The sequence below is a fragment of the Gasterosteus aculeatus genome, chromosome 14, assembly GCF_964276395.1.
Source record: "Gasterosteus aculeatus chromosome 14, fGasAcu3.hap1.1, whole genome shotgun sequence".
Lineage (NCBI taxonomy): Eukaryota > Metazoa > Chordata > Actinopteri > Perciformes > Gasterosteidae > Gasterosteus > Gasterosteus aculeatus.
The window spans coordinates 7,924,081-7,947,393 of NC_135702.1; the positions used below are offsets into that span (position 1 = coordinate 7,924,081).

The window sequence follows — 23,313 nt, forward strand, 5'->3', positions numbered from 1 at the left end:
TACTTTCCTCTTAGAATTGCAAAATAATTTACTTCCTCTCCATACCTGTTTGCTGTTCGCAATAGACGCTGAACATCCACTATCATGTGTTCACATCTGTTGGCCTCTGGCTGTGGGCTGCTCTTAAATGGGCTGAGCGCTATCTTATTGAATTAGTCAAATGAAGGCAGTGTGACGTCACGGGGGCCGTTGGCGGCGAGAGAAGAAGATCTCTCCAAAGGTCCCAGAGGACGACGGGCAGGCAGAGCATCAGTGTCAGTAAGTATTTACCTACAATCTGCGATGGTTTAACTTAAATGTAACTTACACAGCGGCAGACAGTGGTTTTAATGGAAGTGTTGTTGCTACGGTAAACAGTCACTAAACATCTTTTAACTAAAAAAGGATCTTCATCTCAATGCCCGTATTGTATATGTGCCACCGTGCGCTCCTACGCGGCGATGTATTTGGCTTTTTACGGTTGCTGCATCGTTTTATGGCGTTTGAAGTTCTGCCTGGTGGAACGGCAAATTCATTTTACTGTCAAATTAGATAATGTGTCCGAATATGATCATGTCATCAAGCCTATTTGAATTTGAGCTTATTCTATGGACACCGATGCACTCGATGCTCTCAGGGAAGGACACGGTGTTCTCTCGGGAGGAAGAAGGGGAAAAAAAAAACCTCTCCCGATGCCGGACTAATTGTGTACTCAAAGTCACAAGTCTTTTATAAACCGTGTGTGCGTGAGAGACACAGTAACGGGACGTGAGCGATACGAGGGAGGGAGTCGTTAGGAGCCGATGCCACAGATGCCTCCCACTTCTGCCATAACAACACATCCCTCCCAAAATAACGAGTTCGGATACACTAAAGCCGCTCGGATTGTTCGGGCCCACGTCGCACTGGTCGGCCAGAGCCAGAGTTTGAAAAACGTCGGCTGGTTAAGAATAAAAGCTCTAATACAACTAAGGGAAGGGACAGTATGCACCAGCAAATCCTAATATTAATATTCAGCCAGGTGCTGGTCAACCGCGGGCAACGTAAAAGACAAAGGAGCTTTCAAATCAGAGCTCTAAATCAATTTATCCACTTGAGGAACTTCTAACTCGGGCGGAATTAGTTATGTGGAGCAAAATGTTCCGACATTGTTTTGACCTCCACAGCCCCTTCAGATGAAATGGCCCCTTCAGAGGGACCATCATTTTATAGTTAAACAGGAGTTGAGCCTCCAGGGTAACAGTTTACGTTGTGTGGACGAGCACGTCGGTTAAATAGACGAGCTTGAAAGACGTGAAGTGTCAGTCGGCGCCTCTCCGGCTTGAAATAGCTTAAGCAGCGGAGCACATGACTGCGGACGCAGGGTGAAGATGTTCAGTCACCTCTCCTTCGGTCGACGCAATCAAAAGACTTGGCCTTCCTTCCTTCTGATCCGGGGTTATTTTAGTCGTATGTTCCTGGAATACCTGCATTATGAATCACAACTTTGGCACATTCGGTTGTTTGTAATCTAAATATACTCTGCGTGCCGCTGACGACCTGTTTTCCCCGTTGCGATAATCTCCCGTCCACCTTCTGGCGTGTCGGCGGTTTGTTAAACTCTCAAAGAATTCGGTCGAGAAGTCGAGGCACTTGTGACTTGAATCACGTAGTCCAGGTGACCTTTCTCTGGTTGGTTTGAAGGGGAAGCACAAACACATTGACCGTGAAGTAACCGTGAAAAAATACCTCTTTGTCATGACAGTTAATTTGGTTTCATGGAGCACCGACGCTATTTGAATAACTTGTAATGAACGTCTTGGCAGCATTCTATTAGTGCGCGTTGACCTTGGCACCGGGCAGCTGACCTCTTATCTCCCTCGTCCTGTTTCCTTTTTGGCCTCCTGACTCAGTGGCTGCAGTCAGAGCAGCTTTAATTATAGCCATCACAGCATTCCTTCCCTACAGAATAGGGGGGAGATATATCCAGAGGGCAGTTGTAAGCAGATTGGAAGAATATACCAAAATAGCGAGTAAAGTAAAGGAGGATTCAAATAGAGAAACACTCTGTTTAATTGAAATGTGCAGGCGGACCCTCCACCTTCCACCGCTGTGTTGACATTTGTCTCTCTCTTTCTTAATGACCAGACAAGAACAACAACCATGGGCCAAAAGTTGGAGAGGCTGTCTGAAAAGGACGAGGAGTCACTCGATCACTCGGACTGGTCGGGGCAAACCGAAGAGACCGAACAGTCGGAGACGGCACAGGACGGTGACAGCAGAGATCGGGCCGACGGCGACCTCGCGACCCCTCGGGCTGCCGCTCGGATTAGCGGGATCAGTGTCAGCGGCCCGTCCACGGGGCTCCCAGTTACTTCTGCACGTACAGACCCCCGAACCCGGCAGCCAATCAGGCCTTTAGGTCAAGGGGAGCAACCCCTGAACGCCAGGGCAGAGTGGGTGGGTGGAGACAAGCGGAGCTGGAGTGGCGCTCGAACGGCCGGGGAGTCAAAAGCCGCCCTGAGCCTGAAGGAGACGAGACCGGCTCCCAACGAAAGACGAGGCTCTGTGAGTGGAGCCATGGAGGAGCAAGGAAGTGGGAGGGAATCGGATCTTGGGCAAAGCGAGTTTGGTGCTGAAATTCAAGCCGCCGGCTTATCGTCCTCATTCAATCCCAGGAGCGAGGAAGACTTTGTGGTACTCGAGAAGGATGAGACTGATGGGGACGTTGCTCTTGGCAAGAGAATAAATACAGAGGATTCACAATCACCTGTGACAAGAACAGTTGAAGAAGACCTTCCGCCAACTTCCAGGGTCGCCCCTCGAGAAAAGGTTAGCGAGAAGAAAAGGAGGAGAAGATCAGACCCACTTCCAGTGGCTTCTGACCGCGTGGAAGAGCGCGCTGAGAGTTCACCCGAAGCCCGTTTTGAGGGGGACACGGGTCCACATTTGGCTGAAGTGACAGGCAGCAGGTGTCGGCTAAAAGGAGTCGGCCGTGTCGGAGCCGTCTACTCTGGGACAACTGGGAGAGGAAGCGCAGAGCGGGAGCCAAACACGAACGACGACCACAGCAGGAGGCAGGTTTCTAACACGAGCAGGGAGCACCCGTCCACCCGAAGCAACCGCGGCTCCGTGAAGGGATCAGGAAGCGGCGGCGAGGATTTAGAAGGCGTGCTCGATCCAGGAACCCACGATTCCGAATTTGTTGCACCAAACAAACGAGCGGCAGCAGGTGAGTGCTGTCAGAGCAGGTTTGCTGGTGCCGTCTCCATGAGGGCCAAAGGAGGCGGTTTGCGGACCAAGAAAGAGGACAGCGGAGTGTCCTGCAAAGCAGCCGGCTCTCGCCCCCCGAAGGCCGAGTCCCCGAGCTCGGAAACCCCGCCGCCACGCGACGGCCCCTTACTCTCCTTGGAACAATGCGACTCAATCCCTCGTCCTCGTCCGCTGCCAGAGAATGAAGGCTGTGATGGAAAGATGACGGTCGCCAGCTTAAAGAGGGAGAGCAAGCTCGTTTGCTTCTCTGCTGTCATCACCCCGCCGCCCCTAACTCACCTGTTGCCTGAGAGGGACGCGGGGAAACCAAAAACGGTGCCAGATGCCTCCTGTGATTCCAAAGACGAATCCGTGGCAAAGGAAAAGCCAAAAGCTAAAGGTCCACCTCCGCCTGTGCCCAAAAAACCCCAAAACCCATTTATAAAGCTCAAAACCGCACAATTAAGGTCAACTGAGGTGCACAGAAGAGGCAAGGAGCATTTGCGTTCTGAGGAGAGGGTCAGGAGGAGACACACTTTTGATTTCTACAAAGGTCTTCCGAGCAACACTCCGACTAATCAGGACATGTGCTCGCTGTGGGACGAAAGGGGCTCCTACGCGGCGCCAACCAACACGCGGCGGCTGTCGGTTGACCTGAGCCCTTGGGAGCAGCTTTCGCTCCAACGCATGGATGACCAGTACGGAGACATGATCGACTACGAGTACTGCGTGCGCATGGCACATCTGTCTCCAGAGGAGGAGCCTCCGAACTTGGACATGTTGCAGAGAAGAGTGTTCCTGGAGAGGCGAGCCAGATTCAAAAGCTCGCCTCCTCCCGTTGCGAAAAAGACCCCGAAGAGTTTTGCGTCCGCGGAGACTGTTCACGCACCTGAGGTCGCATCGTACAAGGACATCCAAAGACCACAGCCTGCTCACGCAGGAAGGAAAGGAATTCACCCTGAGCTTCTTTCTGAAAGGGTCAGCGATGACAACCATGGTAACTATGGTAACCGTAAATGTAACCGCAGTAGTGACCGGGACGCAGGACACTGCAATGAGGTGGGCTCGTTCAAGCCCGTAGCGGAAATCATCAAAGAAACGAATCAAATGCAGAGACATCAGGCCCGGGTCAAACCCGAAGGGGCCAAAGCTCCGGTTCGGGTGGCGGAGGAGGGTCCCAGTGTGAAAGTATCCCAAATGAAGAATGCCTTTGATGTCCCGAAGAAATCCAGAGAGAGACCACCGGAACCTCAGCAATTTACAAAGAAAGGTAAAAGCTTTGCATTGTAATGTTGTAATGTTGGAGGCTTTGGTTCTGTGTTTGTTTAAATGGTTCATCAAAGCATTCATGCACGATAAGCTTGTCATGTGTGAGTACATTAGGATGAGGGTACTTTCCAAACTGGAAAGCGCAGAGCGTCATGAGAAAAACATTCCCTTTTAAACAGTGAACAACAATTTGATTTTGAATTTTAGATTTACAATGGCTCCCCTCAGATCTAAGGAGATTTAGCCTCTATTAGCACATTGTTTTGATTTTCAGCTGATATATTCTTACTCTGCCTACAGTCCAGTTACAAAATCTGGTCTTGTTACTGGATACACAACATTGTAATATTCAAGCTTAATTTGATTAATAGTCTTGTTTTTTCCTGTTGGGAGAGTAATTCAATAAGAAACCCAGCCAGATTTCCACATGGTCTGAACTGTGAGTGAAAAAGGACATTCCCTTTTGATCTCTCATGCTGTCATTTAATCAATCAGTCGACTTCTTTCATCGGTAACTTGAGTTGGATCTGAGTTGTAGTGTAAGTGCGGTTTGAATGTTCTCCCTGTGTTAACCTCAGATTCCTTCTACGGGCCAAACCAAATCCGCACAGGGTGAAATAGAAATTCAACATGTAAAAGAGAGAATAATTGTCTTTCTTAATTATTGTATTTATTTATTATATAATTGTGTCCTGGACACTAGTGTTTCCCCACTTTCTGCCTTGTGCTTACTGGGTTTGACCTTTTAGTAACAGGGAGGCAAACTCAGGAATCAGGAAACATTTCTTGCCAAAATAGGTCAAAAATACATAAGGAATTTGTCTTGGCGGTTGGTGCGTGACAGTAGACAGTGTAACAATAGACAACAAGACAGCAGTGCACAAGTAATAAAATAAAATGAAATGCTAAACTGTGTTTAATATCCCCCTAAAAATAAGTTCAATTGAATTTGTACTTATGCGTCAAAGAAAATTGGTTTGGATTTTAGATTACATCATACGCCATATTCAAAATGAACAGGATGCGGCAAATTCAAAATACTTCAACTCCTGGTTTCAGAACAATCCAGAAGAATCTGACAAAATATCTACTGTGTATTAAAAGCTTCCAGCAATTTTAGTTCTTCATCAAACATTATCAAATCCTCATGACAAGGCAGAAGAAGCGATATAAAACAAAGAGATTCATGAGGTGAATGTGTTTGTGTCTTTATGATGATGGGTTGATAATAACTCAACATTTACCCCGTAGCTCAGTGTTGAAGTATAAGTACAGAACAATTCATAAATCACAAAAAAATGAAAAAATGAAAGAAGAAGTCTAAAATATCCCAATTCAATATAACAGGCCTTTTCCTGGAAAGTTTAGTTGTATCACATGGTCTTCTCAGAGATGGATGCATTTTTGGATCCATTTGTGTCGGCTTACAAACGTATTATGAAAGTTCTCCTTGACATTAAAGAAGACTATGTGATGCGGCTGAAAAAGGTAGTATGTGTATCTTGGGTTGGGATTGTTTGCCAACTCCTATTTCCACGGTTAGGAATGCTCGTCTCATTCATTTCGACTTTCAACAGACGTATTCACATCCCAGAGGCGATCAGTCAGCATCGAACATAGAATGCTACAACTTAAAACCCCTACGGTTATTCAATCCTGGGGTGGGGGGCAAATATGTTCTGTTCAAATGAATAAAAATGTATTAAAAAAACAGATACCCCTGAATATGGGATATGTGGGTGAATTACAAGTTGTTGTTTTTATGTGTTTGCCACTGCAGGCTGGGTGGGATCGGATGGAACCGAGGGGGGGGGGGGGGTGGACCACGATACAATAGATGATGCATCCAGTTAAAATCCATTTTCCATTTTCACAAAAAATGAATTCAGCAGCCCTGCTTCACAGGGGGGGGCGTGCGAGAAACCCCCGTTTTCCTGCAGCCCCATTCACAGCCATGGGGAATCTATTCATCTGCGCATGCGCCGCAGCCTCTCGGCAGCGTACCCCCATTGAACTTACTAACGATGAGAGTAGACCAGCGCTAGTCTTCTGCAGGTGAGGAGGGGACAGGAGATGCTCCGTTTCTCAATCCGCCTTTAGGAATACTCCTAGGTTTAAAACACGTCCCCCGGGCCACGTATCTGCAAGCCGGGAAGGGAACGGACACCAGATCGACGTCCTGCAGGACAAGGGCGCGCCTAAACCACCAGACTCATGTGTTGTGATTGATCACCCCCGTGCTTACGAAAACCGTGCATAGAGTTAGGAGGTAAGAAAGCCCGTGGGGGTAAAAAAAAAAAAGTCTCTTTGCATTGTGTATGTTTGATGTGTTGTTTCGGCCCGGTGCGGTGCAGCATCCATGTAACTCGCTTGGATGGATTTGAGAATGGGAGCAGCCCCAAAAAAAAAAAAACCTCGGGTGGAAATATCTGCACTCGCGTCAGCTGGCGGTGGTCCACCGCAGCTAGCAGCTTGGCGGCTATGCTAGCTAGCAGCTAGGCGGCTACGCTAGCTAGCTAACACGGCAAGCCGGTCGGGTGCCAAACACACCCACAGCCTGCTGGAGTAGTCACACAGAGATGTACACATTTTAGATGATGTGGTAAGCCATGTGTGTGGTAAAACCAAACCAAATGTTGTTTTTAAATCACCACCGGGGGGGGGGGGGGGTGTCTGCGGTGTGAAACGTCTCCGTGCATCAGCGGCTGTTCGCACGGGGACCAGCCCCGGAGCAGCACGCCGATGCGCGGCTGCGGCGGAGCCCGGTGCGCCTTCACCGCGGTGTTCGGCTCTAACGTCAAACTTTACTGACGACACCGTCTTTTTAAACAACTATTTTCGTTTCCATTCATTCACACGCGCTTGTCTTCGCTCTCGGTGGATGGTCACATCTGGAGCTTTAACGTCACTCAACCCTAACCCCCAGAAAAACACATGTCTCCATGTTCGGTTCTCCCCCCTGCTTGCCTCGGGGCGAATCTAAAGCTTATAAAAGCCGATTGAGCAATTCTGGCAATGAAGTTTAAAATGCCCCCTTTAGTGTGGCCGCTATGTTCGTCTTGTGTCCATTGTTTCAATGAGATGGAGGCTGCACGCCGGGCTTTGTGCTCACACGAGCTAACCGCAGCTAGCTGCCATTGTTTAACGTTAGCACAGCGGTGTTAGCACCTTCCATCCAAGATGAATCCGGTGGTGCATTCAGGGACCCCCCCCCTTAGAAAAAAAACAACGTGCCAGTGTTCTAAGACGCTTATGTTGGCATCTTCTGGTTGTGTCCACCCATCTTAGTCCAGACCAAGTGTGAAAAACAGCGCGCAGGGAGGCCGGCATCCTCATCGCGGGTTTGATGCGTTACTCTTGGGGACAATTTCCTCATAGGATCAGTCTGTAACTGCAGCAGCAAGACGCTGTCAGCTGGTTAGATGGTGGTGGAGAGCAGCACGCTGTGTGGATGACATCAACTCCAGCCTGCAGGGGCTGAAGCTGCACTTTTTAAAGGTTTTTTTCTTTTCTTCTTCCATGCATATTTGGAGTGTAACTGCTACAAAAAAACACTACTCATTTAGAAGATTATTGTAAAAAAGGAGTCTTGGTCTTGGTCTTGAGTTCCAAAACTAGTAAATAAAATGAATATCTGGAAGAAGATTTGCGGCGTCTTTTGCCAAAACCAAATGTGCTGATGTTGCTGAGTAAGATTTTTTTTGGAGGGGGGAAAGAGCTGTGATTCATCTTTTTTTCCGTTTTCATACTGCGTGGGAAGAAGCAGGTGGTTTAGATAACTGGGGAAAATCTTGCAGCTTGTATAACCGCTCAGTGTGTCGCTTCAGACTGGCAGCTTAATTACCGCCCTTGGACACTATATTTTCTACATGATTATGCAGAAAAGTATGCAGCTAAAATGATGAAAAATCTCCCTCTTCCCTGCAATTACAAGAAGCAATGCTAAGATGAGCGAAGTTTAAGGAGAATTGTGTTGGGTGAATATTTCTTAGACGTGTAAATGGTTGTTTTAATTCTGTTGCCTTTTATTAGTCACCATTTTCTGTCAGTGTTGCACGTCCGGAAAACTGACACGGGTGAGTTGAACAAAGCCGGACGAAAATCTGTGTCTCATGTGCGAACGTCTGCCAGTAGGTGGAGCGGATTTATGTCCATCCGATGCACAGGAACAAACTCCAACCCAGTGGATGCACATGATCTCAGATCAGACGGATTGCACGGGCACTAAACCAAACCCCAGGAGGCGGGATGCTCGTGTTAAGATGTCATGACTCTATTCTGTGTTGGGGGGGGGGTGGATAGCTGATTGTCTGCAGAGTTTTATTTCATGTTAGGATCGCTTTAGTACGACACTTTTCTAAACCCTCTCCTGTGGCGTTCTCACTTCTCTCGACAGATATGTTGCGGCGCGTCGTGCGACAGAGCAAGTTCCGCCACGTCTTTGGTCAGGCTGTGAGGACTGACCAGTGCTACGATGACATCCGCGTGTCCAGGGTCACGTGGGACAGCTCCTTCTGTGCCGTCAACCCCAAGTTCGTTGCCATCATCATAGACGCCAGTGGGGGAGGAGCCTTTCTTGTACTTCCTCTACAAAAGGTCAGTGCAGAAGACCCGTCTCGCTTCCTTCGGGGGGGTTTTGAGAATATACTTCGATTGTCCAAGTCGGTATGGAGTGTTTTAGAAAGGCGTTTTAACATGTCGGGCCTCAAGGGCTGGCGCGTTTATTTATTTTTGGTTCCACTGTGATATTTTCTAATCCTTCACACAGAGGCTTTTCCCCGTCTGTCTGTTTTCACTGTCTGCCTGCGAGTTATTCTTGACTCTGGGCTGCGTGACACTGGCGGCTAGAGACCAGGATGAGCCGCAGGAGTTTGTAAAGCACGTCCAGGGAGACCAGTGCTCCACTGTAGTCATCATAGTATTCATGGGGCCAATCGATTTCTATAGGCTTCTCAGTCAGCAGGCCGTCGGCACGCTGCCGCTCTGACCCCGTCCTCTCGCTCCCCGAGGCTCATATCTGTGATTAGCGATCAATGATTAAAAATGTATGTGGACGTCAACACGCGGTGCCCACGGAGGGGATTGGTGCTGCGTTGTCTTTTTTAGGCCCGCCGAGTTAAGTGCGTTTTATTCATTTGATAATGTTCAGGTAGAAAGATGTGCAGCCATGAAAACATTGGATGAGGTCATAGCGGTTAAAAACACGTTAAGGAGGACGTGGCTCACGCTGTTTTTCTAACAACGCTGTCTTCTGTCTCCCAGTCTGGCCGCATAGACAAGGTCTACCCGACCGTGTGCGGCCACACGGGCCCGGTGTTGGACATCGACTGGTGTCCCCATAACGACCATGTCATTGCCAGCGGCTCGGAGGACTGCACGGTGATGGTGAGCACGCGGTTAATGTCTGCAGGACCGCATGAGTTCATCATGATTGTTTTGACCGGAGGAAAGAGAATAAAACCAAATCCGGTTACACTTTTCCCACCGCAGCGTTTCATCTAAACCTAGAACATTTTATTTTATTACTGTACTGTAAGCTAGCGTTTTGCTTAAGCTCATGATATAGAATACCTGCTCAATTAGACATAATTCATACTTCCATAATTCTGTAGTTTGTATCGTTTGTGTGTATGAGTGGAAACGTGTGTGTTTATTTGCCCACTCAGGTTTGGCAGATCCCTGAGAACGGGCTGTCGGCTCCTCTCTCGGAGCCCGTGGTCGTGTTGGAGGGCCACTCCAAGAGGGTCGGCATCGTGTCCTGGCATCCCACCGCTCGCAACGTTCTCCTCAGCGCAGGTGACCTTTGCCCGTGATCTCCCCCTCACTCCCTCCCGCCCCCCACCTCTGTAATCATCTGCCGTTTGTCCAGCGCGCACAGCTGAACTCCAAATCGGACCGATTACCTCACAGGCCGCCCTCTGTCATGTCGCTTTGTATATGGGGGGGGGCTTAAAATAACCTTGGACACAGAGGTGTGTGTGTGTGTGTGTAGTCATCCTGTGCTGCATGTGTCCATTTAAGGGTGCGACAACCAGATCGTCATTTGGAATGTGGGCACGGGGGAGGCCATGATCAGCCTGGAGGACATGCACCCCGACGTGATCTTTAGCGTCAGCTGGAGCCGCAACGGCAGCCTGCTCTGCACCGCCTGCAAGGACAAGAAGGTGCGCGTCGTCGACCCCCGCAAGAAGAAGGTTGTCGCGGTAAGTGGAAGCGCCGGCGGGGGATTTGAGGGGGGGGCTCTGGATGCTCCTCGCGTGAAATCATCTTTCCCAGAATCCCCCCACTTGGACTGACGCGCGCGTGTTTCTGTTTTTAGGAGAAGGACAAAGCTCACGAGGGAGCTCGACCAATGAGGGCCATCTTTCTGGCAAACGGAAACATTTTCACCACCGGATTCAGCCGCATGAGCGAGCGGCAGCTGGCTCTGTGGAAAACCGTACGTCAACCCGCAACGCGCTGGTTCATCACTTATAAGCGGGTGGTTCACATTATCTGGGTTTCCGTCAGCTTCCCCGGTTCTGCCCGAATGTGAAATGATTATTTATTTTCTGTCCGATTTTCCTTACACCTCAGCTCCAGATGGGGGCGTTGCATTCAAAGATATGTCACTTCTCCAGATCTTATTAGAAAGGGTCATTTTTTCAAATCGGGACATGATTTGTAGTTTTGGCTACGGATGAGACAAGTGCCACGGAACGCCACGATTTAGTGGTTACTTCATCCTCATTTTTGTGTCTCCAGGAAAACATGGATGAGCCGATCTGTGTTCAGGAGATGGACTCCAGTAATGGAGTCCTGCTGCCCTTCTACGACCCCGACACCAACGTAGTCTACCTGTGTGGAAAGGTGAGCAGCCTTGTAAAGTCCGGTCTTAATTGAGCCTCTTTTTTATTTTTTTTTCGATCCCTTGACTGTCAAACTGACTCTGAGCTGTGACTGTATGTGCTCAGGGCGACAGCAGCATTCGGTACTTTGAGATCACTGATGAGGCCCCGTTTGTTCACTACCTCAGTACCTTCTCCACCAAGGAGCCGCAGAGAGGCATGGGATACATGCCCAAGAGAGGCCTGGACGTCAACAAATGTGAAATTGCGAGGTATTGCAGGAGTCATTGTTAGTTATCATTTTGTTCTGTAAGTTTGTGCTGCTAAAATACAGTGTAATATATTTTTTAACATAACTACTAAAGTATTATTTTCTTTATTCATTAATCTACATATTTTACATCAGTCAGCAAATGGAAGAAAAATAAATCTTTAAAATATTCAATTTGGTGTGATAGAATGTTGTGAAAAGCTTGGATTTGGGGCATTTTTGAATAAAAAAAGTAAATAAACCACTATCTACCATCAGTTATTGCTTATTAATCTGTAATTAAACTTATTGTGTCAGCTTTTGATGCCACATTAGTCTCAGGTAAAAAAAATAAGTTTTGACTTGAATAGAAGAGATAGTGACAGAACTCATCTAAGTAAGTAAAAAGTAAGTACATAACTTAGTTTCACATTTTAATCTTGCGTTCACTCATTGTTCAGATTTTAAAAAGTTTAATTCATGAATGAATATATATTCCTGTTGGATAAAAACCATTGTATTGCTACTCTACTGTTCTGTCGGTTTTAATGCTATTTTTTTCATGTTGCAGCTCACTGTTGTGCTACGTGTGAAATAATCACATGTTATTAATCTTCTCTGTAGGTTTTACAAATTACACGAGAGGAAATGTGAACCAATCATCATGACCGTCCCGCGTAAGGTTCGTCTCTGGAGTAATAAATATGTTCAGTGCTGCCTTTATGGACCGTGTCCATTTCCTCTGCTGTCCTCCCCTCCTTTATTACTTGTGTCCTCCGTCTCCCCCACAGTCGGATCTGTTCCAGGACGACCTGTACCCCGACACAGCCGGGCCCGATCCCGCCCTGGAGGCTGAGGAGTGGTTCGCCGGGAAGAACGGCGGCCCCATCCTGATCTCGCTCAGAGACGGCTACGTGTCCACGAAGGCCCGTGATCTCAAAGTGGTGAAGGCCAACGTCCTGGAGACCAAGCCGGCCGCCAAAGCAGAAAACATCTCCACCGTGCAGAAGCACGCTTCTCCGCAGCGAGCAGTTGTGAGTGTCGAGCTTTTTTTGGATTGGAAAAAAACTGCATTCAGCCTCACTCAGCAATTTATTTATATTATATGACATATGAACTCCCTCTTTAAAGTAATTATTATGGAACATTTCCCAAAAGTTATGGATCAGCACATACTTTGGTATTTGGGTCACGATTCGGTGGAACAGCAGTGGAAAATGTGCTGGAGGGCCTCACTGCCCGTCCAATCCGTGCTCGTTTTGCCTCAAAAATAACTTCTTTATCCTAAATCTACATGAACTTATTATCCCACTTAACGCTTCCGTAAACTTTGGGAGCTTGTTAAAAGCCCAATGAGACGTCTAAAAGAACTCTGTTCTGTTTCTGACCAGAAGAAGGACCAGAAAATGGAAGACAAACTGGAAGAGGTGCTTCGAGAGTTCAAGTCGCTCAGGGACCGCGTCATCCTCCAAGACCGTCGAATCGCCAGACTGGAAGATCAGGTCGCCAAGGTCGCCATGTAAGTTTGCAGCCCTGCTTCCCGGGGGGGCGCCGGTTGATTTGGGAATCGAATGGACGAGGGCCAGCCGCCGCCAAATTCTGAAGATTCGGCTCCATTGAGCTTGGCGTCGTCCTGCGATGAGAACCGAGCCCTACATTCCAAGATCAACTTGTTCTTTTCCACATCAAGTCTCCAGTTCCACACCCACCTTTCTGACACGAGGAGAAAAGGAAAAACTCGCTCTGCTCATGTACACATTTGAAGAAAAGACATTTTTGTTGAAGGAAAAAGTCTTAATTTTTTTTTTTTAATTGTGGTAAAACATTCTTATGTGAAGTTTGTACTTACTACTCAAAAATTGTATGTAGCATCAGAGTTTCCATTGTTATCTTATGTGTTGCCAAATATGAATCGTGTGCCGTTTCATGCACTGCTTTTACATTTTATGTTCTCTCCTCTCAAACATTCCAAACGCAACCCGGTTGTTTGATTTAGTCGAGCTGGATTTTTAAAAATATAATAGCTGTTGAACTTTTCTCCTCCCATCAGTTTGCTCGTTGATGAACATCAGATTTATGAATGTGGAAGAATTCCTTTTTACGCGTTTTTAGATTTTAATTCCCTTTTCTTCTGGGCTTAAAATGTAACAGTAGGTTTTATCCACGGGGGGGGGGCATTCCTCTGGTGTAAATGTTGTGCAAATGTAGTGGTGCCTCTTGTCACTGTTGAGGGTCCAACTGAAGTCGCCCTTTCCAGTGCATATTTTGTGTTTGGAAGGGACCGCTCCCCCCACTTTTGTTTCAATGAACCCCTAACAAACTGTTCTGTGCACATAATAAAGATTTACACATGAAAAATTCGATCTTTAAATTGGTTTTTATTCATTTAGCTTTTTCTTATCAATTTGTATCCCTGCAAGTTGAGCTTTCCAACCAGTGCGTTTTGGTTTTCCACCGGGGTGTCTGTGCACCCAGTCGCTCCTCATGAATGCATTTTTATTCATAATTTCATCAATGTGGTCCAAACATCCACTAGAACTTTGGTGTATAAAATTGGTGAGGTCAACCCCGAGGCTTTAATTGTAGGTATTTGATAAAGAAGCTGTGAGGCATGCTTTTAATGTCAGATGTCATACCTTTTTATTTATTTTAATTTAATAGAATGAGCTTTGATATACAGCGGTCTAAAATACTTATCTTGTACAGGAATTCAATTTTTGTAGTTCTTCATGTTCTATCATATTTAATATTTTATTAATTTAAATATATATTTCATTTCTTCAAACCATAAAACTGCCCTTAAGTTCCCAGCCAACCAGAAACAATCCATTTGCTTCTGTAACTATTATTTGCTGCTATGTCTAATCACTTAATTTTGAAACCAGTTCTTTTTTTTTTTTTCTACCACCACATCCTCCTATGACTCATCAGCACAGGAAGCTAAGACCGTTTAGATTTCCACACTAGAATAACGTTTCCGTTTTTGTTTGAGTCCAAGCTGTTTCGTACCGCTCTCTGAAGCGAGCAAACCAAATCCGCCATGAACCTTTTCGATTTTTAGGCCGCTGTCAGTGTCTTCATGGAGAACCAATACCTTTTACCCACGTGACATGGAGCCGTAATCATAGCAATCAGTAGGTAACGTGTGAGAAACAGAACTGAGTACTTCCTGCTAGTTTATATAAAGTCGTCAGGACAAGCAGAGCGAACATCGGCACCTGAGCTCTTCAAAGCGCTGCATCACAGAGGTAAGACCCATTTAATCGTCTGCCATTGAATGGAAACAAGATCTTTCTTTAAACAGAAGCTGAGTGGAGAGCAATTAAAATAATATTCTGATCATGTTTTCTTCCTCAATGATGCAAGATCAAAGCCGTGTGTTTCTGAAGGAGGCACCTGTCTGTTTATGGGTTTCCTAAAAATGGGTTTTTTTTAAAAAGTTTAATGTAAAAAGTGTAATAAACGTGTTTCAGATTTGGTGATCTACCATTTTCCTTCATCTAAAGGCGTTGGATACCGTTTACCAACCGTTATCTCATAAAGGAAGTTGATTCATCTACGTTGTTTACTTCCTACCTTAAACGTATCCTTGACTTTAACAGCATTTCAGAAGTCTTTTAAAATCAGATCTGATATAATTCGACTTTAAATGTGGACAACAAACAAATTGTTCTAAAGCTATATTAAGTTTGACACTTAAATGCAGCAGTTCTGTTTTTTTCCTATTGAAATGTGTGGGTGTGGTGACGGACACATGACCGCTCCATCATACTCTGTCACTATCGCAGAGACACATGACACATTGTTTTTATCCCCATGTGTGTCTGTTCACAACAGTTTTGCTTCACTAAACTCTTGCATTGCATCTCTTGTTGAATTTCAGGAACAACAATGATGCCACTCAGCATGAAGACGTATCTGGCTCTGCTATGGGGAATGTCTGTTTCCAACGTCATGGCGTCCGACATGAGCGTAAACTCAACTGCTGAATCTCACACACCTGCAGACACCAGTGTGGAACCGGAATCGGTGATTGCCACTTCTGCAGGTGCGGCACATCGGTCCCTCCACGACAAGGTCTTAGCTACTGCGAAACCTACAGAGGGTCCGATGCATCAACAACCACCCGTCGCCTCCACTGTCCCGACTGCTCCTGCTTCAGCTTCTGTGGCCGAAGTGGCGATGTCTTCACAGCAGCCCTCGTCCACCGCCAAGCTCTTCAAGCCGACCCTCGGCGGTCCCTCAGCTTCAGCCACTCCCCCGATTGCAACTAGCCCCGCCCCTGGGCCGCCCACAGCTGGTTCCCCCACCTTCTCATTCACAACCGGATCCCCCATCTCCACCACCAAGACCACCGCCGCCGATGTCCCAACCACTGGCAATGTCCCGACCACCGCCAATGTCTCCACCACCGCCAATATCCCGAACATGCCCACTGTCTCCACCCCCACCACCGCCAATGTCCCCACCACCGCCAATGTCTCCACCACCGCCAATATCCCGAACATCCCCACTGTCTCCACCACCACCACCGCCAATGTCCCCACCACCGCCAATGTCTCCACTACTGCTAATATCCCGACCATCCCCACTGTCTCCACCGCCAATGTCCCCACCACCGCCAATGTCTCCACTACTGCTAATATCCCGACCATCCCAACTGTCTCCACCACCGCCGCCACCACCGCCAATGTCTCCACCACCACCAATGGCCCCACCAGCGGCCATGCCCTGACCACCACCAATGTCTCCACTGCCAATGTCCCGACCACTGGCAATGTCTCTACCACCAATACCTCCACCACGCCTACAGGAATCCTGTTCCCTCGTGTCCCCAAAATGATGTCAGTGCCAACCACCAAATCAACTCCGCCAGCCACGCTAGCACCTGGTGAAAAGAGCCCACAGACCACCAAAGTCCCACCCTGCTCCACCCAACGCGTGATAAAGCACTTCCTCGTCGCCATCGCCTTCCTGGCTCTGTTGGCAACCGTCTTCATTTTCTCTACCATCGTCCTCTGCACCAAGCTGTCGGCAAGGAAGTACAACGTCAGAAAACCTGAGCCGGCGACCGAGATGATGTGCATCTCGGCCCTGCTGCCTGAGAGGAGCATCACTTACTCCAGACAACGCAACCCGGTCACCAACGGAGTCCTGGTGATCCACGGTGATGCAGACAGCGATGAAGACGGAGGAGATAACCTCACTCTCAGCAGCTTCCTTCCAGAAAATGACCGATATGTTTAAATGGAGTTGTTATTGGCAGCGGACCTGGGACCTGTCTGATGTCGCTGCAGTGGAAACAGCTGCTGTAATAAACTCGTGATCCCCGTTCGTGGTTTTGTCATCTCTGCACAATCCATCGACGTGGAGGAACAGCAGGAATGTAGATGAACCTTTAATGTATCTGCCATTAGGACAGGTCATCCACTGTCTGTTTTAGGCAAGAGTGGAGACTTTTGAGATAGACGGCATGAAGACTGGTATCAAAGATTGTGTTTCTTAACATCCTGAGCGGAGCCGTGATGGTATTTCACTTAGCAACGGGGAACAGGAAGTCTGGTTTCGTCAAGGGATTTATGCTCTATGCAGACACTGTCCAGTTTACAAGCGCTGTTCTGGTGTCGACGTGGCTTCATTGTATGAACATTGTAATTTGAATCATGTTAAACTGTATGTGACTGTTTATGTCGGTGTTTAGATGCAGCTTTTGTAATTTATTAAACAATTTGTCTTATTTAGCTGTTTGGTAAAATTGTACGGGTCTGTTACTGCCAGAGATACTGGATATACTCAAATCTAAAAAGTTTTGGTCCCATTGTCGTATTATTTAACTGGAATGAAAAACGGAGAGCTGCTTCAGATGAACTCTGCTGCAAAATCTTCAGAACAAGATGTGAAAGTGAATGAAACACAAAACAACTCTGTTTCCATTATAACAAAGGTGTTCAATGTCCATTTCTCTCTTTAAATGGTAAAAAGTCACAATACAACCGAGTCCTCTGTGCACTAAGTCAGTTCCCTTATTTATGACGGGCTTTATAAAAGGCTTTTCTTCTACACAGGACTGGATTTCATATTCACTTCCCTTCCTGTGAAAAGAAAACAGGCCTGAATGCTTATTAGGGCCTTCTCTCGCTCTCTCTCTCTCTCTCTCTCTCTCTTCACGTTGAGCTATGTGCAACCGAAACAGACGCTGGGGACTATCAACAGAGCTGAGACAAATGTAAACCTGCACAAGCAGGAACTCATTTCATTCTCCTAATGACCATATAAAGTTAGATTCGTCTTGACTGATCGTAAACACCGTAGAGTTGCCAAAAATGCATTTTTCGCTGATACGCGATCACTCGTACTCCGTCACACACAAACACACACTCTCCCTAAAGTGGTCACACACGCCGTGTGAGTTTTAATTGCTGGCCCGTGGACCACAATCCCCCTTTTGACTTGTTACCGGTGTTTTGTCTGCACAGGAAACATTAACCTCTTCCTGCATTCACAAGCCGCTGCTCTGACTCCTTCTGTCCCTTCTGGCCTCGGATCAGAGGCTCAGGTTGACCAAAAGGGCCCGACGCAAAGGCCTTTTCCTCCTCGAGCGCCATTTCAACAGAGAGCACGTGTTGTAGGGGGTTTATTCGCAACCTTTTACTGTCATGAAGTGGTTTTTGGGGTCATTCCGCCATGCGTATCTATTTAGCCCCAACAGGAGAGTGGGGGAGAGGGTCCCTGCCCCCACAGCTCATTACAGACTCCTACCTAACAAGAACAATCTGTGTGCGAGCCGGAGAGCTCAGACAGTCTCTGGGAGGCTGAAGGGGGGGAGGAGAACAGTGCAGAGGCAGAAGGAGGGACCTGTGCTTTTTTTGCACGATCCAGACCGACTTCCAACCTGAAATCTGAAACTGCAGAAGTAGTGTGGCTCACAGAGCATTTGCAACTCTCTGCCGTGTGCTCTCTCTCTCGCTCTCTCTCTAAGTTCACTTTTTTCAGACTGGTTTCACACATTCCCCAATCAGAGGAAACCTTAACAGAGACACTTCTGCCACAGTGGATGGTGAGTAAAGGGTTTTTACGTTTGAGTTTTATCTCTAAATGGTTGCCCGCTCATTGGGAATTTAGGGGCTTCTTGATGTTAGTTCACATGTTGATTTGAAGTCGCTGATGTGACAGCATCACGATGCCTTCAGAGCAGCATCCAGTCTGAAGGAGTAACCTGAAAGCATGGCAACTAAAGAGTTAGTTTTACATTGGACTTTTACATTGGACTGGACCAGAGATTAGATCTTGGTACTTTTTTTTTTTTCATTTGTGTCATCACAAAATTAGGATCAATTGCATGAGTGCATGTGTATGCATAGACATCGGCCGGGCATGTGTGGTCATGTATATTTGGTCTAGGGTGACTAATTCAGGAAAAGAACAAAAAAAAAGCCCAATCCGACCAGATGCCCATACAGATGGAGCAGAATAAGACGGAAAGTGTGAGAGCTCCTTCCCTTTGACACGCAGACGGGCCAGTGAGCGGATTGTATTTTAAATAAATAGTGAAAAATGTCCTTGAAAAAGTACAATTTTTACTTAAAAAAAAAAATATCCACAAGCTTAATACCACAGAAGGAAAGTATGCTCTCATGCAGACGGTGTGATCAGTTGACACAGCTCATTGAAGTTTTGCTTTCAACATAATTGTGGCCAACTGTCTTCACACTTGCATTTCAGCTACTGCTCGTCTTTTACAGATCCTGAGGGGACACCATGCAACCGATGGGCCCGATTGGTCTGTGTGTGGTGCTCTGCATCCGCGGCAGCCTGTCCACACCTCTGCCATTTTACAGTGTTCTAGAAGGAAGTGCAGATGGGGAAGAGCCCAACATCGTCACTTCCTCTGTGCCCACCAGCAACCTTTCCACACCGAACCAAACCACACCTGTTGGCCCCACCCCTGCAGAAACCCACTTCCTAAATGGAGTGGTGGACTTTCTGGAGGAGAACATGCTTCTCATCCTGGTAGCGGGCTCGTTCATCCTTCTTTTCTTCCTGCTCATCTGCGGGGCGATCGTCATGAGCCACAGGCGCAAAGTCAACACCTACTACCCTTCGTCTTTCCCCTCGAAAATGTACGTGGACCACAGGGACAAAACGGGGGACGCTAAACTCTTTAATGAGGTGCCAGAAAAACCCGCTCCAGAGCAGGAGAGTGAGCCGGTGGACTCTCACAAGCAGCTGCAGGCAGACATTATGAGGGCCGCCAAGCGGCTGCGCACGCCTAACAAATGTGGCGATGCCGCAGGGGGAAGCGATCCCAGTCAGAAGGTAGCAGACCAAAGTCTGTCCGAGGACAGCGCTCCTCCAGATGGCGGCATCCTGGACCAGCAGCTACCAGGTCTCCCTTTGGAAAAGGAGCCGTGTGGTCCTTCTGAGGGGGAAGCAGCTGAGGAGGAGGAGGAGGAGGAGGGAGGAGGGGGAGGAAGCCCCGAGCTAAACGAGTCCCCGGAGCCTTTGACCGGCAGGAGTCTGCGGCCCTCCTCTTTGCACATTCACAATGACTCCGCCACACTGCACCTGATCGCAGGACAGAAAACTGCGTTTTAACTGTTCTGAAAACTCTCACCCAAATGTATTTGTGTTTATGCGTTAAATCCATCCAAGATCAATCCAAGTAGCAATTTGTACAAAAAGGTTTCTAAATTCTAATCCTGGTTGTTTCTTTGTAATGTTTATATTCAGTGCAGGGCAATGCATGCAGCAACTTGTTGCTTTGCTCAGACTGGATGCATTGTACATACCCTATATACCATGTCTAGTGTAGCGTGCTCTCTTTAATATTTATACGTATGGGAGGTTTTTGTGTTGTGCACCAAACGACAATGTGCATCGGATTCCTTCAACATTCCTGCAAAAAACGTTTCTGGTAAGGTCCCATTTATTGTTTTACAGATTAAGATTAGTCAAATATAGAAAACAGCCTGAGGAATACGTTTTGGTTTCAGGGTAATTTTATTGCATATCGTCAAGCGTTACTAAATAATCATAAATTACACTCAAAACAAATGGACCCTTTCATTGTTTCAAGCCAGTTTAATATCAAAAGGTTAGTGCTTAGGACGCAGACTTGAACCTTAACACTGGTCTCCATCCCACCTGTCAAACTAAACCCTCCGTAAGCACAAATATCTTAAAATACAACACTCTCAAAAATAAGGCTCATCTTTGTACCAGCAGCCCAAACAGCTCCCATTGTGCGCTTACATGACAGGCTAACAAGACACAGTATGCAGGGTTAAAGGACAACAGACCACTATAGAAAGTCTGGTGTGACGCTGCTACGGAGGGATGCCGATTATACGATGGTGTGCTGGTCATCAACACATTAGGTGTGTCTCATCAAAACTGCAGGAAAGTGAGGGGTGGGGGGTGTTTTGGACTACTGTTACTTTCTCCTCTCGACGGTAGGACGCAAACAGCGGCCTCCGGCTCGGAGCGAGAGGACTCCGTTTAACTGCTGGCTCTGACTGCCTCCTGCTGGTCATCTTGTTGCTTGAGGCGATAGTCAGCCAGGGCCGCCTTGATGGCATCCTCTGCCAGCACTGATGAGAAACAATAAGATCCATTGAATAAAAAAAACATACAGGTGTGGAGCAGCTTGAAAAAATAAAAATAAAGTTATAACTTACTGGAGCAGTGAAGTTTCACTGGGGGAAGGCAGAGCTCTTTGGCGATGTCAGTGTTCTTTATTTCCAGCGCTTCGGCCACCTGGAGAGAAAAGCACAGCGGCAGATTGACCACACAAGTTTTCCAGTAAATTATACAATATCTGCAGAGCCAAATGACTGAAGAAAGAATTACGACTGTAGTGCATTAACTTACAGATTTGCCCTTCACCCACTCAGTCGCCAAAGAGCTGGAGGCAATAGCAGAGCCGCAGCCAAATGTTTTGAACCGGGCATCCACAATCTTGCCCATGTCGTCCACCTCAATCTGTCAAAATCAGAAAGTTTTACTCAAATGCCCAAAGGGGAAATAAGGTCATGTATAACCAATGAATTGAAATAACAACATAATTCTTGTTCATAGCAATGATGAAGTATAGCAGCAGTAGTTATTGTGTAAATGGTGTGATCCACATACCTGGAGCTTCATCACGTCGCCACAGGCTGGAGCCCCCACCAAGCCAGTCCCAACATTCTTGGAGCTTTTGTCCAACGTGCCGACATTTCTCGGGTTCTCATAATGATCCACCACCTTCAGGGAGTAAATACAACGCCATGGAGAAATGTGGGTCTTATCAAGTTGTGCAAAGTATTCCACTTTGTGTGTGATATATCAGGCAAAACAATAGCATCCGGCAGGCCTTTTGCGTTATTTTACAATGAGAAAATGGGTTGAGAGCATCGCTGTTATTCAACTACAAATATCCACCGTTACGTAGGAGACATTCAAATAAACAGATTAAGACAGGATTGCATTGTCCTCTAAATAAAGTCCAGCATCCGGCCCTCCTCCCCCCCTTTTTTTTTTTGCAGAGTCACTGTTACATGAATAATATTAAGGGGCTTTGCTTTTAGAACAAAAATATGCTGTAAAAAGGACTATAATTAATACTAATATATTTGGAATTATAGTCCTTTATCGGAAGAAGTAAGTTATGCACATAGCTGTGATCAACTAGTGCTTAAAACTAAATTCTACTGCGTAGACTACGATTAGTTAAAAGAAATCTCGATGACTTGAGATTTAAGGACATGTTGGTGATCATTTTCAGGAGAGCAAATACTCAAATTTTCTCTCTCGATCGGACGTTACCTCAGAGCCAAAAGATGTACATTAATTCCTTCAAACGAAAACAGTGATTCAGCCGCTGTTTGGCGTGTAGTATTCGGTTAAATAACAGAATGAAACGTGATTAAAGAGGTTTTGTTAGGATGCTGCAACATGAATATTGTGAGCACGTGACGCTACAGGTTTATAGCACACTGCGTATTAAGCGGACGTTATTCAACAATTAAACCTGTGGCAACCCCCCGGGCGGATTAGTGACGTCTTCAATTGATTAATCGTGTTTAATGTTAGTTAGCGAGCTAACGTTAGTTATGTCACAACCGCTTGTCCTTGTGTGACGTAACGTTAAACCTTGGATATTTACCCATTAACCATACAGACAACGACATACAAGGCTAGGCAGCTCTTTTTTTCATTAGATTATCCACGTCACCACTCACACTTGATGCTCTTATTAAGCTAGAAACTACTTACGGAGCCAGCGGTGACATTTGTAAACATTAGCTAGCCAAACAGCCGCTAGCACACAGGCGTCGTTTAGCAACGCAGCAACGGACTACAAGTGGTTTAACTGACCTTCTTGTGGTAGCAGCACTGGGTGATGAACTCTGGAGCAGAAAGCCTCCTGGTGATGAAAGCCAAGGGACTGAGACACTTGTTGGCCACGGTGCTCGCCATGCTGACAGTCAACGGGAGTGACGCAGTTTGATAATGTGGGAAGAAATAACTAGCGGCGCCTCGACAACAATACGTCACATCGAGGGGCGGGGCGACGTGAGGGACATCTGCGCATGTCCGTGGAAGCTGAATAGTCCCGAGGAGGAAATGAATGAACCCGATTGCTTCGATTTTTAGCAGAAGACAAATAATAACACAACACTGCCTTATGACATTTAGATGGCACAATAGGGCCATTCTGCATGGCAAGTTAAGGTTTACAAATGTATTACAGCATTAATCAGGATAATCAATAAT

General features: G+C 46.8%; 4 protein-coding genes across 8 annotated transcripts; 3 read left to right on the top strand and 1 right to left on the bottom strand.

Annotated features, from left to right (window-relative positions):
• Nucleotides 1-195: 195 nt before the first annotated feature.
• coro1cb (coronin, actin binding protein, 1Cb) lies at nucleotides 196-13,914 on the top strand. 5 transcript variants are annotated; one of them, XM_040197701.2, is made up of 12 exons: nucleotides 196-258; nucleotides 2,107-4,480; nucleotides 8,876-9,075; nucleotides 9,742-9,864; nucleotides 10,146-10,275; nucleotides 10,501-10,682; nucleotides 10,799-10,918; nucleotides 11,224-11,328; nucleotides 11,433-11,578; nucleotides 12,181-12,238; nucleotides 12,348-12,590; nucleotides 12,951-13,914. In XM_040197701.2, the coding sequence occupies exons 2-12, from the start codon at nucleotides 2,122-2,124 to the stop codon at nucleotides 13,077-13,079; spliced, it is 3,795 nt and encodes a 1,264-aa protein (XP_040053635.2). In that variant the 5' UTR covers nucleotides 196-258; nucleotides 2,107-2,121; the 3' UTR covers nucleotides 13,080-13,914. The 5 variants fall into 5 exon arrangements, with proteins under 5 accessions (XP_040053635.2, XP_040053633.2, XP_040053637.2 ...); XM_040197699.2 differs by having other exon boundaries at nucleotides 199-258; nucleotides 12,948-13,914; XM_040197703.2 differs by lacking the exons at nucleotides 196-258; nucleotides 2,107-4,480 and adding an exon at nucleotides 6,428-6,748 and having other exon boundaries at nucleotides 12,948-13,914.
• A 567-nt stretch (nucleotides 13,915-14,481) lies between these two features.
• LOC120832118 (uncharacterized) lies at nucleotides 14,482-17,297 on the top strand. Its single transcript, XM_040198176.2, has 2 exons — nucleotides 14,482-14,804; nucleotides 15,440-17,297. Exon 2 carries the CDS (start codon nucleotides 15,448-15,450, stop codon nucleotides 16,801-16,803), a length of 1,356 nt encoding a protein of 451 aa, XP_040054110.2. The 5' UTR covers nucleotides 14,482-14,804; nucleotides 15,440-15,447; the 3' UTR covers nucleotides 16,804-17,297.
• Nucleotides 17,298-19,314: 2,017 nt separating this feature from the next.
• tmem119b (transmembrane protein 119b) lies at nucleotides 19,315-20,610 on the top strand. Its single transcript, XM_040198189.2, has one exon. The coding sequence runs from the start codon at nucleotides 19,315-19,317 to the stop codon at nucleotides 20,149-20,151; it is 837 nt and encodes a 278-aa protein (XP_040054123.2). The 3' UTR covers nucleotides 20,152-20,610.
• LOC120832130 (iron-sulfur cluster assembly scaffold protein IscU) lies at nucleotides 20,538-23,174 on the bottom strand. Its single transcript, XM_040198195.2, has 5 exons — nucleotides 22,915-23,174; nucleotides 21,688-21,801; nucleotides 21,427-21,537; nucleotides 21,234-21,312; nucleotides 20,538-21,146 (listed from the first exon to the last, which is right to left on the bottom strand). The coding sequence occupies exons 1-5, from the start codon at nucleotides 23,014-23,016 to the stop codon at nucleotides 21,055-21,057; spliced, it is 498 nt and encodes a 165-aa protein (XP_040054129.1). The 5' UTR covers nucleotides 23,017-23,174; the 3' UTR covers nucleotides 20,538-21,054.
• Nucleotides 23,175-23,313: the final 139 nt, after the last annotated feature.